This window comes from Leopardus geoffroyi, chromosome B4 (assembly GCF_018350155.1).
Source record: "Leopardus geoffroyi isolate Oge1 chromosome B4, O.geoffroyi_Oge1_pat1.0, whole genome shotgun sequence".
In the NCBI taxonomy this organism is placed as follows: domain Eukaryota; kingdom Metazoa; phylum Chordata; class Mammalia; order Carnivora; family Felidae; genus Leopardus; species Leopardus geoffroyi.
In genome coordinates, this window is record NC_059341.1 from 55,338,423 (window position 1) to 55,356,056 (window position 17,634).

Sequence of the window (17,634 nt, forward strand, 5' to 3'; positions counted from 1 at the left end):
TTTTTTTTTAAATAATCTCTACACACAACTTGGGACTCAAAGTTACCACCCTGAGAAATAAATGCATGCCCTAGTGATTGAGCCAGCCAGGCACCCCACGGCTACTGGATATTTAAGCAAGGAAATAAATTTTTTTTTCTAGTTTCTTATAATAATATTTTAAAGCCAGTAAGCAACTACAGATACAATTCAAGTAGACAAGTAAAAAAAAAAAAAAAAAAAAGAATTAACAAAGATGCACCCATCACTCCACAATATACGCAGAGCTCTATTGATGTTCACCCACCAACAACCCATGGGAGGCCCACCTTTCCATGTGATCAAGAGTACTCCATTATTATGCAGGGGGACCTGACTGCATTCAGGTGTGATGATGTCAAACTGCCTATGTACTGACACGGCTGAGTTCAAGGTCTACACTTTTCGCCCTACCTTGAGTGCAGATAGCGACCCAGCTGTGCTGGATCCCATGGGCGAAGTAGATAACAAACCCAATCAGCATCCAGACACCAAATACTATCCAGGTGCCAGCTGTCATCTGCATCATAAGGCAAACATTCACAAAGACGCTCAGTAGTGGGAGGAGAGGCAGAGCAGGGACCTTAAAGTAAAGGGGACTGGAGTTCTGCGGCTGTCTCCAGATGACCCCAGTGAGCCCAGTGATGAGCACCAGGAGCAGCACAACCACTGAAATCCACACTGGGTCTCCAGAAAGCAGAACTGGCCACTGGGTCAGCACTAGACAAAGAAGAATGAGCAACAGAACAAGCAGTAAGGAAGAAACACGGACAACCTGGCCAGAGAGTGAAGTGGGGGTGGGGCTGGCTGGAAAAAGTAGTCCCTGTAGAGTCAACCTCTCTGCTGCAGGTCCATTCTCCTCCTGCACCTCTGCTTCATTTTCCTCATTCTGCACCTCAGGCTGATACCTGAGGATAAGAACACAAATTGCAACCAGGGAATGAGAAATCAGGGACACAACTGACCTTAGATCCAAGAGATCAGTGACTCCAAAGAAGAATACAATGACCGGAACAGTTCCAACAAACACAATGATCATGATAAGAGAGTATTGGAATAAAGAGATACGGGTAAGGAAAGGGAACAGGAGGCCATCCTTTGCCATCATGTATAGCACCTGACGCATTGGCCACACAAAGCCCCAAAGGCTGGCGGAAAGAAAGCACAGCAATGCAAAAGCTACCACGTAGTAGGCAGGGACCCAGCCAATATGGAGAAATACCTCAGGCAAGGTGCTCCCAGGTTGGAGCTGGTAGTAAGACACCATAAGCGTGAATGCTGAAGAGACACCAAAATACACCAAAAAGCAGATGAACAGTGAAATTACAATGCCCATGGGGATGGAACGCTGGGGATTCTGGGATTTTTCAACTCTGGTAACAATACTGTCAAAACCAAGAAACGCATAGAAACAGGTAGCTGATCCACGGAGAATCCCCTCAAAGCCGAAAGGCACAAATCCTCCAGAGCCCAGAGGTCCCAAGCCAGAGGTGTCATTGAGTCCAGCCTTTACATAGTCCTCTTCTGTGAGCTTCCAGTTGTGCAGGTCCCCCTTAATGAAGCCAGAGGTTATGACAAAGCTGAGAGCCAAAAGTTTAACCAATGTGACCAGTTTGGTAATTGTGGAACTCAACAATGACATGGAATACCAAAGACTCCTGAATTCCATGAACAACAACACAAAACCCAGAGCAGAGAATTCTAGATATTCTGCAAGGACAGGGGGAACATGTGCCAAGATGCTCTCTTGCACAGTCTGAGACAGCCGGTTCCCACGCAGGTTGTCGAAAGTTAACATCCATGTGATGAACACAATGGCTTTCTCAGCAACAAGGGCGAGGATGAGGTTCCAGCCAGTGATGAAGGCCCAGAGTTCACCTATAGTGACAAAGCTGTAGAGATATGCAGAGCCAGAATGGGGAATGCGGGTACTAATCTCTGCATAGCACAGCCCAGTCAACACAGAAGATAGGCCAGCCACCAAAACGCAGATCACAAAAGATGGTCCTGCTTGATTTCTGACCACCTCACCAGCCAGGACATACACACCTATACCCACTGTGTGGCCCACACCCTGGGTCACTAAATCCAAAGTGCTCAATCTTCTCTGTGGGTCATTCTCAGCCACCGGTTCCTTCAGCGTAGGTCCGCGTACCAGTTTTTGACCAAATCTACGAAGTGCCTGACGCAGCATCTAGCTGGAACTGAAGAGGATTCCAGGATCAGAGAGCTGCAGCAAGTCCAGGGAGCAGAGTCTGGGATCAGGTTCGGTGAGGCTGAATTTAGCCAAGTTGAGTTGGGGTTGACAAGGTTTGTTACTCAGGCTTCAAAGCTGCTCCTTTGTATTTCACCTGGTATGTAATAGCCCTTCCTAAACCCTAAATAAACAATAAATATTTACTGAACAATGGTGTACAACCAACTTACAAAAGTTCACAACCACAGCTCAGAAGTTCCCATGTCACCTGTTGCAGCCCGAGTATCACAGAAACTGAAACAAAAGATCATAAAAAATTAATGCCATTTTCCCCCACAGAAAAGTGCCAAATATCTATCAATATTCTCCTTTTTACACACCACATGATAAAATCCCATTTGGTTTCATCTACCTCATGTAGCCTCATGGGCTAGTTAAGCTGTAGGACACAAAGGGTATGAAGCTATTGTGCAACGATTTACACATGAGATGTTTGTGTGGTGCTTCAGCATAAGTTATGACACATTAATTCATGGACTAGAGGACCTTGTTGTAGTTACAGAACCATTTCTCAAATATCATCTGAGTTTAAAATACAAATATTGGTCCCACTGTCTTAAAACTCTTTACCCCCACATCAGTACCCAAGATCAGATGGCCCCCTTTCTCCTCATCCTGCATATCCATTTAGCTGTACTGATGGCAAGGAAAGTACAGTCCAACCCTTCCCTTTACCCATCTAGGCCAACAGGGAGCACTGTGAGAAGAGAGGAAGCGGGAGAAAGAAGCAAGGCCTTCATAATTCCCAGAAAGAACTAGAGGACTCTCTCGTGAGGAAACACAGGAGAAAAAGGTGCATACACCAACCAAGTGTCCATTGCTCAGGAAGATGAGCCAGAAAGGGCATTTTGTGAATTCTGACATTCAGTAAACCTCACCCAAAGCAACAAGGCAAAACTTACTACAGTTTATATGTCCACATTTATGAGAGTGTGACGGGTAGGAAGGAAAGCAGTAGGTCACCTAGCTCAGTTGCTCACAGCCAAAACAATTTGTTCTGTCTCCTCCCTCTCTGGGTTCCAGGAGAGAAGGTGAGCTCACTTCTGGAGAGAGTCTTCTCACTGGCCACACTGTGCTCTATAAACACCCTGGGCCATCTGTGATGTCAGTGGCCAGCCATCTGGAGACCCTGCACTGCTCTGTGAACTTATATTAAAACACAAACTTGTAACTCCCTCTTAATTTTCTACCATAGTTATTTTTCACCGCTCAAACAATGGTCTTAATATGCCAAATACGTTTTGTTAATCAAGGAGCCCTACATGTGGTTCCTCCTTCCCCTTCCTCCACTGCTGCTATTCAAATGGCCCCCTCCATCAAATGGAGCAAAACTTTGGTGAACAATTCACAGCAATGTCTCAGAAATGAGTAGAGAAAAACAGAGAAAACAAAGTCATGCAGCCCTCATTCTCCTCACTACTTGGGGTTTGGTTTTGAGAGAATTTTAGGAAAAAATGTCAAAGGGTTTTAAAGGCAGAAAGACCAAGTCAAAATTGAACTGTCTTTTCTACAGATTATCAAAAGGAATCCTAATGTTATGGGTCAAAGCTTCTGTGTACAAATCCATCTAGACTCCTTATTTGCCACCCACCAGTTCCAAGGTTATGATTTACTAACAAGCACACAACATAGAGTCAATACTTAACTCATGGAATCTTGCTACATTATGAATAGCATTGACATGTTGCCCACCCACCCCCAGGCTTCAAATCCTTCAGTGGTTCCCCACTGCCCTTCCTTCATAGTCCGTCCTTCCTTCCTTCCTTCCTTCCTTCCTTCCTTCCTTCCTTCCTCCCTCCCTCCCTCCCTCCCTCCCTCCCTTCCTTCCTTCCTTCCTCCCTCCCTCCTTCTTTCCTTCCTATTCCTTCCTTCCTTCTTCCCTTCCTTCCTTCCTTCCTTCCTTCCTTCCTTCCACTTCTTCCCTTCCTTCCTTGCTCCCTCCCTCCCACCTTCTTTCCTTCCTTTCTTCCTTCCTTCATCATCTGATCTGTGTTGATTCTTCCAGCCTCATCCCCTGTCTACTTCCTGTTGCAGCTGCAAGAATCAACACTCAACCTGTTCCCTTGCCTCCAATGTCCTCTTGTCCAGTTTGCGTAGCTAACCCCACTTCTCTTTAGTTCCCAGCTCAGAAGATGCTTTCCCAGGAAGCCTCCCCTGATCTTATGCTGCCCTTCCTGGGTGTTCTTATAGCACCTAGCTTACCCCATGTGCCATTTATCCTAATGTATCAGAATTTCTGCTCAGCTGCCTGTGTCTTCTATCAAAGTGTGAGTTAGATGCTCAATAGATACTTATTGAACAAATAAACTGAGAATACAAATCTGAAAGAGAACATAATCCAGAATTCCTACCTAATTGCCTTTGCGAGATACATACTTTGTAGCCAAACAGTATTTGTAATCCTGATTTAGGTAAAGATATAAATCATATTAATCCTTGTAGAAGGCAAGCAAAATGAAAAGTGTGAAGGGAAGACAAACTGATGAAACCTTGACTGTACATCATTCATGGCAGGTATAAGCCACACATGGTGACAAAGAAATGTCAAATGTTTTGAAGATATCAGGCCCTATAACCTCGGTGGGATGTCCTAAGGCAGAGGTTCTTACTTTGGGGGACAGAGGGAGGCATAATGAAGACAATGGGGAACACTTTCAAACTTCATATCCTGTCCCTCTGGAGATTCTTGTCCACTAGCCCCGTGCTTCCCATCACTACTGTAAATCACCCCAAATGACAAGAAATTGTCCTCAATTTCAAAGGGAAGAGATTACAAAAGCTTCCTTCACAGGAAAGCAGCACAGTTTATCATTTGGGAGTAAAAGCTCTGCAGGTACATATTCAGGTTCAAATCACAACTCAACCTTATACTGGGTACTCTGGACGAATTAGTTAACCTCTCGGTGCTTTAGTTTCAATAACAGTCAAATGAAAGTAAAAGTACCTCATAGGGTAATTGTGAGGCATAAGAGAAATGATGTCTATAAAGTAGTTAGCTCAGTGCCTAGCAAACAAAATGTAATTAATGTAATCTGCCTAATGTTTAATATTGAAATCTGATCCAAATTCCCAAATTTGAAAATCAGTTAGTCTTTATAAATCTCTAGCCCCAAAATCATCCACTGAAATTCGAGCCTGTTAGCTTGCCCTCATGAAACAATGAAAACAGCTTTATTCCATATATTTTGCCTTGAAATGCTAAGTACTCCAATTAGACACCCCCCTACATGGTGTTAAACACTTGGAGGTTCTAAGCTCACTGGGTTAGTTCAGGCATCATGAAAATGAAAGCTTTAAACAACAACATCATCATCATCATCATCATCATCATCATCATCATCATCATCAATATTTTTGCCTATGGATGCCTCATCTTATTCCGAGAAGGGACGGTTCTGGGTCCTATAGTGCTAAGAGCAATGAGTGTTATGTCAGAAATTTTGGATTTGAGCCTTTCCTCTTCCACTTCACTATATAAACCAGGGTTATTTGCTTGATCTCTCTAAGCCTCAGGTTTCCTCACCCACAAAGAACCTTACTTCACTTCCATTACAGGATCCACATAAAAATTGATGAGAAGATATAAAACATCACCCACTGCTGGAAGGAGTATAGCTGGGGTCACCATCCTGAAGCACAATCAGTGGAATTAAGAATGCACACACCTTCCCACCCCGAAATCCCTCTCTGATATATACACCCCAGGGAAACTCTGTCCTGAGTTTATAAGGAGGCTCATATGATCAAGGTCATCACAGGACTGTTTCTGAATTTGGAGCTATGCCAGCCTCTGTTACTAGAGGAATGTGTAAGTAAAATGTGCCATATATACACAATGAAATATTACACAGCAGTCAGAAATTGTAAAAAGTAGATTAAAGATAACAACATGGGTACATTTCAGAAACAATGTTAAGTAACGGAAGTAGAAGCAGGATGAGGTATACAGCAGTTACATTTATATACATTTACAAAACAGCCAAAGAGCATTGCCTATTTGTCAAGGATATGCATATACCTGTTAAAATTTTCATGTCATTCTCTGATAAAACCTTCTACTGGTTTCTCCTTTTATGCAGAGTAGAAGCCAATGTTTGCATTTACAATGACCTACAAAGTCCTACAGTATTTGTCACTGACCCACCTGCTACTCAGCCTCTGTTTCTCTCTCTCCCCCACTCTTATTTCTCTAGCCTTCTAACCATTCTGGTCTCTAAACATACCAGGCAAGACCCTACCTCAGGGCCTTTGTACTTGCTCTCCTTATAACCATACCACTTCTAGCCCAGATAGCCCCATGGTTGCTCACTTCACTGCATTTGGTAAAAGACCATGTGTAGCATAGCCTTCCTTAATCACCACATATAAAACTACAATCTGCTCCTAACCACCCACAACACACCTTACCCCCATGCCCTCATTTTCCTCATACCACTTTTCACTATTCAAGGTACTATATGTTTTACTTAATTGTTTATTATTTCCTCACACCAAGAGATGTAAGTTCCATGAAAGCAAGGCATTTTTTATTGTTTTTTTTCTCTGCCTAGTCCCCACACTACAACTGTGTATTTGTAGAGTGAAGGAATGTATCTAAATACACATATAGAGCAGGGATTGGGAGAACATTTGTTATATACACTGAAGGAAGTGCCTCCAGTGAGGAGGGGAAATAATAGAGATCAAGATGAAAGGGGTAAAATAAAATGCATTGAAAAGGGGCCCGATAGGAAGCAATGATGCTCAGTCCATGACTGAGGGAGGGGTTGACTCCACTCTGCGCACTTCAGATTCAACAAGGAATTGCATGAGATAATGTTGTGGGAGTTAAGTTGAAGGGTAACTGTACCCTGTAATTGTCAGGACATGGAGAACACAGAGAAGGAAAACCTGCTAGAAAGAGGGTGGAGAACAAGGGAAGATGGAGCACCTCTCCTACCAGTTCCCTCTGAACCCATTTCCCTTTTCCCAATTCCTCTTTCTCCTTCAGCTCCTTCATCTGTCTCTGGAGTTTCCTTACTGGGCACTAAGGACACTTGTACCATGTTTCTCTCTCTGGGGAACCATCTCCAGCCACCAACCTCCCAACAAAGATACAACAGTGGTTCTTGTCATTTGCTGATCACAGACCCCTCTGAGGTTAGTCACCTCAAAAAAATGTCCTACAGTCTTCTGAAGTCCATTCATAGATGCTGACCAGGAATCCCAGAGGAGGACCATCTGAATGGCAGGGTCAGAGATGGGTAAGTCTTTGGATCATTTCTGTTTCCCTCAACTGTGTTGTGCAGGGTGGTCCTTGTGCTCTTCCCACATTTACTGAAGATGAGGGACAGTGGGCTGCAGACAAAGTATGAAGATACCAGAGAAACAACCCGAAGAACAAAACATCTGGGAATTAAATTAATCACATTTCATTACTCCAACACAAGCAGGCAGAAGAAAAATGAACAAGCAAGCTTATAGAAGACAAAGCAAAGCCATGATTGGGAATCCTGAGAGATCCTACCACAAATCCAGTTTATAACAGTACACAAAAACATCATCCTCAAATGCTATTTTTAGAAAGGCCTTTTCTCTGTGCAGTAACCTACAATTATCCCAATAGTTTATATTCAGTCCAGACTCTCTGACCCACCTCTCAGAACCCTGCCCTAAATCTTCCTCTACCCTCAGGCCCATCACCTCCCTCCTGGCTCAGCTCCTCACATCCTACTTACCCTTCCTGGGATAAGCCTTTGGCCTGAGTAAGTGCCTGTCCTGCCAGGGATGCCCTCCTCACTCCTTTTTATCCTGTTGTCATGTTCTAGGTCTTCTCAGTCCTATTCTATAATGTTTCCCCTTGTGTAAGGGAAGTATTTCCTAAGGCATCCTGACTGGTCCCATCTCCAAACTCCCTCCAATTCCCATCTGCACTTAAGGTCCATCCTGATGCTCAGCTATAACTAATTTTCCCTTTCTGTGTGCTGGTGTCCTGCATGTGTCACTTAAATTCCTTTATAATCTAAAAAGATTCCAGGGGGCAGGGCCAAGATCTATTTACCGCCTTCTTCTGGATTCCACACTCCCACTTCCAACCTCACTACCCAGGACAAGAATCTGCTCAAAATCATATGAAGCAACCATAAGAGGCATTTAGGACAGAGACAATGAATTTATATATATATTGATCGACTACTGTATCTTGAGATTCCTAGAGGAAATTTGTTTTGCTTGTTTTGTTTTCTGTTTATTTGTTTGGGTTTTTGTGTGTGTTTTCGTTTTTGAAAGAGAGAAAAGGCCAAACAGAGGTGTAAACAGGAGAGTAGAACAAGCACCATCATCTATTTCAAGCACATTTCCAGGATATTTCCCTAATGAGGGCCCTGGGTCTGTGAATCTCATTTTAACTAGGAAACAGTCTCTCCAAAGGAGGTGCTTGGTGCGTATGAGGTGCTGAAAGAAATCCAGAGAGAGGCCAGGGAACATGAAGTCAGCTTGTATGAATTCCACAATGCCCCCAACTCCCCCTTCCCTCCCTCTCCTCCATGTATTTCTCTCAGTCTCTGAACTCCTTCCAAACTCCAAAACCAAAGTTCCATCCCAAAGTCTCCCACAACAACTCCTGTCAAGTCCAACAATCCACCCATTAAATCGCAGGCTATCTTCCCCTCCCAGCCAGCCCCAACCACTGCCCTTTATCCTGGAGGTCATTGTGTTCGCTGCTCTGTCTCTGAGAAGGGTACAGCCCTCATCTGGACATTTCCTTTTCAAAACATTTTCTAAGACAGTAAGTTCTTACTGGCTCCTCTGGCTGGGTGTTAACACTCTTGCCCATCAGGAAGTTGGCTTAGTGTTTCCTCCTGAATAGCCTCAAAGAGAGTTTGGATACCAGTTGTTTTGCAAGAAATTTGATGAGGACTTGAGAGGAAGGCTAATGAGGCTGTTAAATAATTATTTTACTTCCCAAAGTTCCAGAGAAGTGGATTTAAATACAACATCTGCAGAGATCATATCAATCCTCTGCATCCAAACATAAATCCTTTCTAACCTAAAGTATATAAAAATTTCTTCCTCCTAAAATTTCTAGACAATGAAGACTCTGGAGCCAATCCAACTAGTGACTCCCAAACATTCAACTATAAAGGTTTTTAGAAAGCTGAGCTACCCCAGAGTTTCTCAAGTCCTAACTCAAGCAGCCCTGCAACTGGGGTAGCGGCAGTCATGAATACAGGAGTAGAAGCTTTGAGTTCAGGGCAAGAGTTTTAAGTAAAGGTAAATGTCATGTACATGTACAGCAACATGTCCAAGAGTGAAACAGTTCACAGGCATATGGAAAGGCAAACAGAACAAAAGCCACCATGAACACTGGGGCTGAGTCTCATACCCAAGGGTAGAAGAAATTGGTTTCCAAAATCAAATGAAAAATGGAATCTTCCCAATTTCTCCTTCTGTTTGGCCTTCTCTTCAAGTCTGTGTCCAATCATGGTCTTTCCTTTATCTGTTCAACTAATATACTGATTCTCATTTATTCAGCACTGTAGATAAAGCAGAAAAAGCACAGAAATCTCCCCACACAAATTGGTTACATCCTGTAGTTGAAAGCAAACAATAAACAAATAAGTAATATGGATATATATTGTGTTGGATTTGCAATCAGTGAGACAGAGAAGAGGGAAGCCTTGAGGCTGCCATTGAATTTATATGAAAAAGACAAAAGGCACTAATCCTCCATTATAACTCTGGGAGTGGAATACTTTTACTATGTCGTTTTTGTGCTCTTGCAGAATCACCCTCCATATCACCTGACAGCAAAAGACAGATTAGGAGCTCATCATGACAGTCCTCGCATGTAAACTGAAGAAGACAAAAACAAAAAAAGGGGGAATTGTAGGGAAATATGTTCTACTTACACAAATGGGTTAGAAAAAGCTTAAGGCTGCCACCACATGGCGAAAGTACCCAAGGTTAGCCAGCGAGATACTGTAATGGGATCACAAGTAACTTGTCTTATCACCTGCACTGAATTACTTTCCACTTGACGTCAATATCCTAATGTACTTTGATCACAAACTCCAATTGCCCCTCAGACCCTTTGCTTCTTGCACACACACGTTAATGATTATTTTGGATTGTTTTCTTCACATTCACCGTATGCGTAAGATCTTGAGAGCTCAAGAAATACAGAGACGAGGGGCACCTGGGTGGCTTAGTCAAATGGGCGACAGACTTCAGCCCAGGTCACAATCTCACAGTTCATGAGTTTGAGCCTCGCGTCAGGCTCTGTGCTGACAGCTTGGAGCCTGGAGCCTGCTTCGGATTCTGTGTCTCCACCTCTCTCTGCCCCTCCCCTACTCATGCTCATGCTCTGTCTCTCGCTGTCTCTCAATGATAAATTAAAAAACGTTAAAAAAAATTTTTTTTAAAATATAGAGATGAAAGCCCTGTTTGGGGCTCTTGTATCCTCCCAGACGTTAGCCTCTCTCTTGCTGGACAAGAAAGAACTCCAGACTCCTAGTGTGCAACACACATTCACCCATGCAGATACACACTCAGATGCTCACACCCATACCCACACACATACTCTCAAAATACACACATATATACACCCACACATCACAAACATTCTCACATGTGTGCAACACAAAGACACCTACTCACGAACTCATGTATTTACAGACAGGCATGCACACCCAAACTTACATACTCGTGCACTCGTTAAACACACCTTGCTCACAGATACACCACTTCATTCCTTCTTCTAAAGATCCAGTGCCCAGACCTCTAGAATCTAGAGACCTAGAATGTCCAGGAAAAGCATGGAAACCCACAGGAAACCTATTTCCAGTTTCCTGGCCCACACTGGAACCCCTTTGCTATATTCCCCTTCCTACCACAGAGTCTCTCGGACTCAGGCCCAACCACCAAAGCAGGACCATATTATATCCGCATTCTTTCATACAACAAACACTTTTGAGCCTCAATCTGCCATCCCAGTCCCTCACCTCCCACCCCCAGGCCTGAAATGAGGCAGACACATCACAGTATAACACCTTCTGCCCAGAGGTGTGCTGGAAAGAGCAAGAGCACAGGAGCCAAGGACTTGAGTTCAAATCCTGCTTTGTCTATCAATAAGCTGTGTTATCTTGGGTCCTTGCCATAGCCTCTCTGAGCCTCAGTTTCATCACATATAGGTTGGGATTAATAAAATTTACCTAATAATTGTGTGAAGATTAAAACAGGCAGAGCTTCTATCGGCCACGTGTCGACCCATGGAAAGCCACACCATTCCATTCCCCAGCCCCTGTGGTCAGCATCTCCCCAACACCACTCCAGTCCTGTGTCCCTGAAACAGAAATCAGTCTGCTTCAGGCTCAGACCACCAGGTGTCCACACCTGGGGAAACTTGATCTCAGACTTGGCAGGCTCCATCCCACACCCTCACCCCTATACCTGCCCCTGCCCCTCCTGGTCCATCATGCCTCTTACCCCTTTATAGGTTGCTTTTTCCCTAAAATCTTTCATGGGGCTAACCACTGTCCTATAGTTCTCAATGGAGCACTGAGCCCACACAACAGATGGACATGAAGGGTGAATCATTCCCAGGGGAGTCTTCCAGTTGTCCTTAACTTCCCTGAATTACTCCTATTCTGAAACATTCTTTATACACAGAGCAGGAGACAGTTATGTGACAGGACTTGGGGTGATAAGCAGATGTGGGTGAGATTGCGTCGCTACATGAATACTAAAAAAATGTTCCAAAGAAACCCCATTAGATTCTGCCCTCAGAGCTGAGAAGCAGCCCAGTCTGTACCCACCCTGATGGGCACACCCTGCAGGTGCCTGGGTCTAAGGGGAGCAGGTACTGCACCGCTACCCATGCTGTTCAGGTGGCCTCATCAGGTCCCCTCCAGATCAGGCCTCTGGAGGTCTTACCCTCACCTTCCTGGGACCCTCCAAGGACCCACAAACACCCTTGCTTTCCTTGCCACAGCCTGTACTCCCGACATTCCTCCCAGGTTCTGACTGCTTCTTAACTGCTGTCCCAGTGGGATCCTCCTCCAGCCCTCCTTCCAGATAACCCACCACCCTGACCATGTCTAACTTTCCATCGGGCATTGCTCCATACTGGTTCCTCCACCTGCCCACCCCCATCCCTCTGACCCCCTGCACTGACCATCTCTCACTCTGTTCCCTCCCACATTGACCACCTTCCACCCCACCCAGACTGCCTCCCTCCCCCCTCCTGGCTCACCTCCCCAGACAACCCCACCTCCCAGTGGGCTCCACTCTCCCATTACCTCCATCTCTCCACACTGCTGCATCCTACCTTTCCGCCCCATTTCAAGTCATTTCTACACCTGTCTTTGTACCTTTCCCACCCTTCAGAATCTAGGGAGTGATCAGGGCTCAGAGTCCAGTGAAAGGATGGACATTTGCCCCCTTCTCTTTCCTCCTGCCCTCTGTCTGCCCTCCCCCCCCCTGCCCCCCCTTCCTGGGAACAGACCTGGTCGGGTGTTAAGGAGAGCTGAAAAGACATCTCATCAGCGAGGTGCTGGGCTGGATGCTCAGAGGAATATGGTGACCAAGGAAAACCTCCTAGGTATTTCCGTCCCAACTGGAGGAAGCCCCGCCCATCACAAACCCTGCCCCCTTCTCATTGTCTTAGTGGGGCGGGGCCAGCCCACAGCCTGGCCCTGCCCCAGGACTCTCTGCCTAGTGGGAACTTGCCATAGCCTCATTACCCACAAAGCCACTTTGTCTCTGGAGAGGACAGAGGAAATGGTGACTGTTCCCATCAGGTCGTCCCACCACCTGCGCCTCCTTTCACGCTGGAGGGAGACTCACCCTCAGCTGCTAGAGCGGGTTTGCAGGAGAGAAAGTAACCCGCGCCTTCTCTGCACCTTGTCTCCTCCCAGATCAGTGATGTCTGAGAGCCCAGCCGATTCCTCGTAATTTGGCATTTACAGTGTGTACGTGGGACAGGACTTGCGCTTCCACATGGAAGCCAGAGATTCCCCAGAGTCTCTCTTGTTTCCTGCCTGTTTGCTCCATGTGGTCTTCCTATTCCCCACCACACATTGCTAAACCCCAACATTCATGGGGAGAGGAGCTCACTCTATGGGTTCCTTTTCTTCTTGCTCCCTCCCTGTATCAGGCCCAGGATTTCTGCTTCAGAAAACCAGCCACTGATGTGTGCTCCTGAGAAGTTCTTCCTCTCCTCTCACTTGAACCTTTCTTGCTAATGTAAATCATCATCCTGTCCCTAGGAAATTGTGGGGCTATCTCCCAACCTTCCCTTTCTCCACTTCTTCAGGGTCTCCATGGTATGTCCCAAACATCTAGGTTCCAGATCCGAAGCTTCTGAAGAGGCTTCAGGGCTCTGAGATCAACCCAGGGGCTGAGGGGTCTGAGGATCTGTGTGGACTGAAGGGGGAAGGCAGGGGTTCCTGGGGTGAGAATGGCCAAAGATCACTTTGGGGCTCTGTGCACACAGCACGTGTGTAATAAGTGTGACATGACCCATTGAGAAGCTGGGCTTAGTGAGGTGAGGGAGGGTAGAGGGGTAGGAATGAGGCTGGACTGGTCTGAAGTGTCTTGTGCCCCATTCTCTTCCCTTCCCCTCTGGGCCACCTGGAGAAAATATGCTATAAGACAGGACCTGAGCCTTGAGTCTTACCTAAGCAGAGGGGGTTGTCCTCTCCTCCTACCACCTCCACCCAGCCCAGCTCAGGACACCAGGACGCTTAACCCAAGAGCTCAGGCCACGGTACCCCCACCCCACCAGCCACAAACCCTCTCTTCAGCCAGCGCACCCAGACCTCTGAGCCTTCACCTAGGACACTGGCGTGAATGCCCCCATTCTGGCAGAATCTTAGATCACACCTTGAAGCACCTGGGCCCCTCCAGTAAACCTAGTATTCCTGATGCATTTATCAACAACCTTAGCCTACATGAGTGATTAACCTTTTCTGTATTCCTATAATAGGCCATGCCTTCTATCCTAGAAAAGAATAGAGCCCTTCTGCACATCATGAAACAGAAACCAGAGACCTTGCACAACACTTTACCCCTCAGCAAGCAACCGCACCCACTTACACTGAGATAACATGTATAGCTGATACCATTGAATCTGCATGCTCCAGAAATGTCCTCCCTTAACTAATGAATTAAGCACCTTTAAAACTCCTGGGCCAGGTGAAAACCTCAGATCTGTCATTTGGACAAGAGTCAGCTTCTCCCCATGGGCCACCCTCCTGAATAAAGCTCATAATCCTTTTCAATCAAAACTCTTGAGTATTAGCATTTGGAGTGGTGGGTAGCTGCACTTGGGATAAGGTAACAAATTTTGGCGAGCCAACCAGGAACCAACGTCCCTGTGGCATCCATTCAGTTCCCCTAGACTCCAAAGTTGGAGCAGTTGATCTATACCAGGCCAAGGATTCCTCCCTAGTCTCCTGGGCTAGTAACTTGGACTACAGTAGGAGGTTAGCTGCTCCAGGCTAGTTGCTCTTAGGGGGGGAATCTGGGGCATCTGTCCATCCAGTCTCCCAGACTCTTTTTGTCTAGGAGAAACTCCCTGCTGATTCCTCACTGAAGCTGACTTCCAATTTTGCTTGTTGGTTGGATTGGAAGTAAAGGAGCATTTGGGGAAGCTGAAGAGATGCAGGACCTGGCAAGTCTCTCAGACTCCACACCTACACAAGTTTCTCAATTGTGAAGCACTGTGTGTTGTTGTTTTCCTGCCCATGCTCTTCCCATTAGAAAGCCTCAGATTTCCTGAGAAACTAAAAGGGACATGACTAATGTTCAATTTATTTGGAAGTTGGGACAGATCTGTTTTGGTGTGTGTGGGGGTGGTGGTTTACATTTATGTAGAATGGGAAGTTCCATCTCTATCCCAGCAGTTAGCCTGCTGGACCAAAATTGGAATACGTGGGAGGAATGTAGGCAGGAAGAAAGAAATAATTTTTATTGTGATACCACCTTGTCATGTATGTTAGGTTCAGAGGAAAGATCACCATGAAATGGGTCTCTTGGATCTCCTCCTCCCATTGAGTTGTCTCCAAATAGGGAGTTTAGGTGTGGCTTTAAGTTTGTCTAGGGAGACCTTTTGTTCAGTCAGTAGAACTCTGACTTTGGGGGAGGAACCAGAAACTAGGAAGCCATTTGGTTCAGTCCATGATGCACCACCTTTGGGGGGAAAAGAATGCTATCAGAGGTACTCTGGGATTCATAGAGTGATAGTTTTGTTTCTGTGTTGCTTCTCAACTTTTGCCCAGGAAGAAAACAGGAATACTCCTGTTCCCAAAGAAAGTAGTTCATCCGTCCATCAGGAAATATTTTGAATAAATGGTGCGGAGGGACTTCCTTGTTTTTATTTTAGGAGGGAGACAGAAGACCAAAAGAAGAAAGGAATGTTAGTCCAAACTTTAGATCTGCCTCTGGCCTTTCTGAAAACTCCTGTTTCTGCTCCCGCATTGGCAGGACTTACATAATGGGCTCCTATGCCATCCTCCCTGCCAGGGGTGCCAAAGGCTCCTGCTCCCCCTCCCCTCACTATCATGGAGCAAGAAGCACCCCAATGTAAATTCAAATTCATTGGTTTCATTAAAATTTAAGAAAGATTTTTAGAGATATCAGCATTATATATAAAACTTTTATCCTACCAAGTTTTAGTAGAGGTCAAAGGAGCTCATGTTCTCTCCGTTGCCATTTGTCAGCAAAAAGTGAATTAAATGATGATTAATTAAACTCGTAAAGTTTTCATGAGTAATTGTTAAGAGTAAGTTGGGTGAATAAATGAAAAGGTGTATAGCTTTCAAAATCTTTAGTAATTTGAAATTTCCAAAGTTGTGCTAAGTTATATAAAAACTTGGGTGGATTTCACTGGATATCTAAGTCTTTTCCAAATAAGATAGAACACTAAAGCATTGGTTACTGAGACTCTTTGTGAGTATTCTTTGTTTCAAGGCAAGTGCATTTTTTGCACAAGTTCAATGAGGTATTCTCCTTATAACAGGACACCAGTGAAAACATTGGTTACTCTACCAAGACTTTGACTAGAATGTCATGTTTAAGACAGTCATGCATCGACTCACATATGACCAGACAGCTTTAAGGAACTAAGGTTGACTTTAAGGAGCCAATAAAGCCTCTTGGAAATGTTGGCCTGATAACCTGCTTACTGAGTTCCCAGAGCCTTACCAGGTGATTAAACAATATCACTTCCTGGCAGGTGCAGTATACCTCAGGATAAATTTGGAGGATTTTCAGAAGAGAAATCTACACCCAAATCTACAAGTATCACTGGCAAAATTGATGGCAGGTATTTATTCGGCTTGGCCTCTGGCCTCAAGAGACTATTGAAAGTGCCATCAAGAGAGTCCTTATGAAAAGTTCCAGCAAAGCAAGTTTAAAAGAATCTATAAGATCAGGGGCGCCTGGGTGGCGCAGTCGGTTAAGCGTCCGACTTCAGCCAGGTCACGATCTCGCGGTCCGTGAGTTCGAGCCCCGCGTCGGGCTCTGGGCTGATGGCTCAGAGCCTGGAGCCTGTTTCCGATTCTGTGTCTCCCTCTCTCTCTGCCCCTCCCCTGTTCATGCTCTGTCTCTCTCTGTCCCAAAAATAAATAAACGTTGAAAAAAAAAATTAAAAAAAATAAAAAATAAAAAAATAAAAGAATCTATAAGATCAATCACTATTCTTGCTGAGCTTATGTAAATAATTAGGTCACCTTTGTTAAAATTGGACTTCCTTTTCCAAGGATTTAGTCCCTATTTGACTCTCTTTGGAAATGAGGGTGATTTTAGACAGAAAATTTATGTTTCAGTAACACACCTTTATAAATGTTGAATTCTAGTTATGATTAGTCTTTGAATATTTGTTGTTTGCCTAAGCAAGGCAACTTGTAAATGTCAGGGAATTCATCACAGTATATAATTTATCTCATCTATAGCCAACTTCATGCTTATTACTCTGTGGGGATAATAACAGGACCCCATGGGCATACAATTACTTGAACAATTGAACAATAGCATGCACTCCCTGATAATTGTGTGATTCAACTATCACCTTGACCAGTTCTCTGTGGCTGGGATACAAAATTGAGCCTTAAAAGCAGGAACTTACCCCATTTCATGGGGTTACCTGTGAACTTGAGGAAGTAGTGGGTGGCCCCACTTTCCTTATGACTAGAGGCAGGATGCACCTGGGGATGCTCATATCCCCACTTGCACTTGCCAGTGACTCCTCAAATTTATTTTTGGGTTTTTTTAAGTTGTTTTTTTTTTTAACATTTGTTTGTTTTTGAGAGACAGAGAGAGACATGGCACGAGCAGGGGAAGAGCAGAGAGAGAAGGAGACACAAAATCTGAAGCAGGCT

General features: G+C 44.9%; 1 protein-coding gene and 1 long non-coding RNA gene across 3 annotated transcripts in view; one reads left to right on the forward strand and one right to left on the reverse strand.

Moving 5' to 3' along the window:
- Positions 1–253: 253 nt before the first annotated feature.
- The window catches only part of LOC123590484 (cationic amino acid transporter 3-like), a 63,700-nt gene continuing 46,319 nt past the window's right edge, over positions 254–17,634 (reverse strand). The window contains exons 1-2 of one of the 2 annotated variants that reach the window (XM_045463716.1): positions 12,759–13,086; positions 254–2,396 (exon numbers count right to left, since the gene is read on the reverse strand). In XM_045463716.1, the coding sequence (XP_045319672.1) occupies positions 386–2,212 (1,827 nt within the window). In that variant the 5' untranslated portion in view covers positions 2,213–2,396; positions 12,759–13,086 and the 3' untranslated portion in view covers positions 254–385. Of the gene's footprint in view, positions 2,397–12,758; positions 13,087–17,634 lie in introns of those variants that run through there. The other variant, XM_045463715.1, reaches the window with a different exon arrangement.
- LOC123590486 lies at positions 630–16,718 on the forward strand. Its single transcript, XR_006708787.1, has 3 exons — positions 630–731; positions 3,231–3,233; positions 16,690–16,718. It is a non-coding gene; the product is annotated as an uncharacterized LOC123590486 (long non-coding RNA).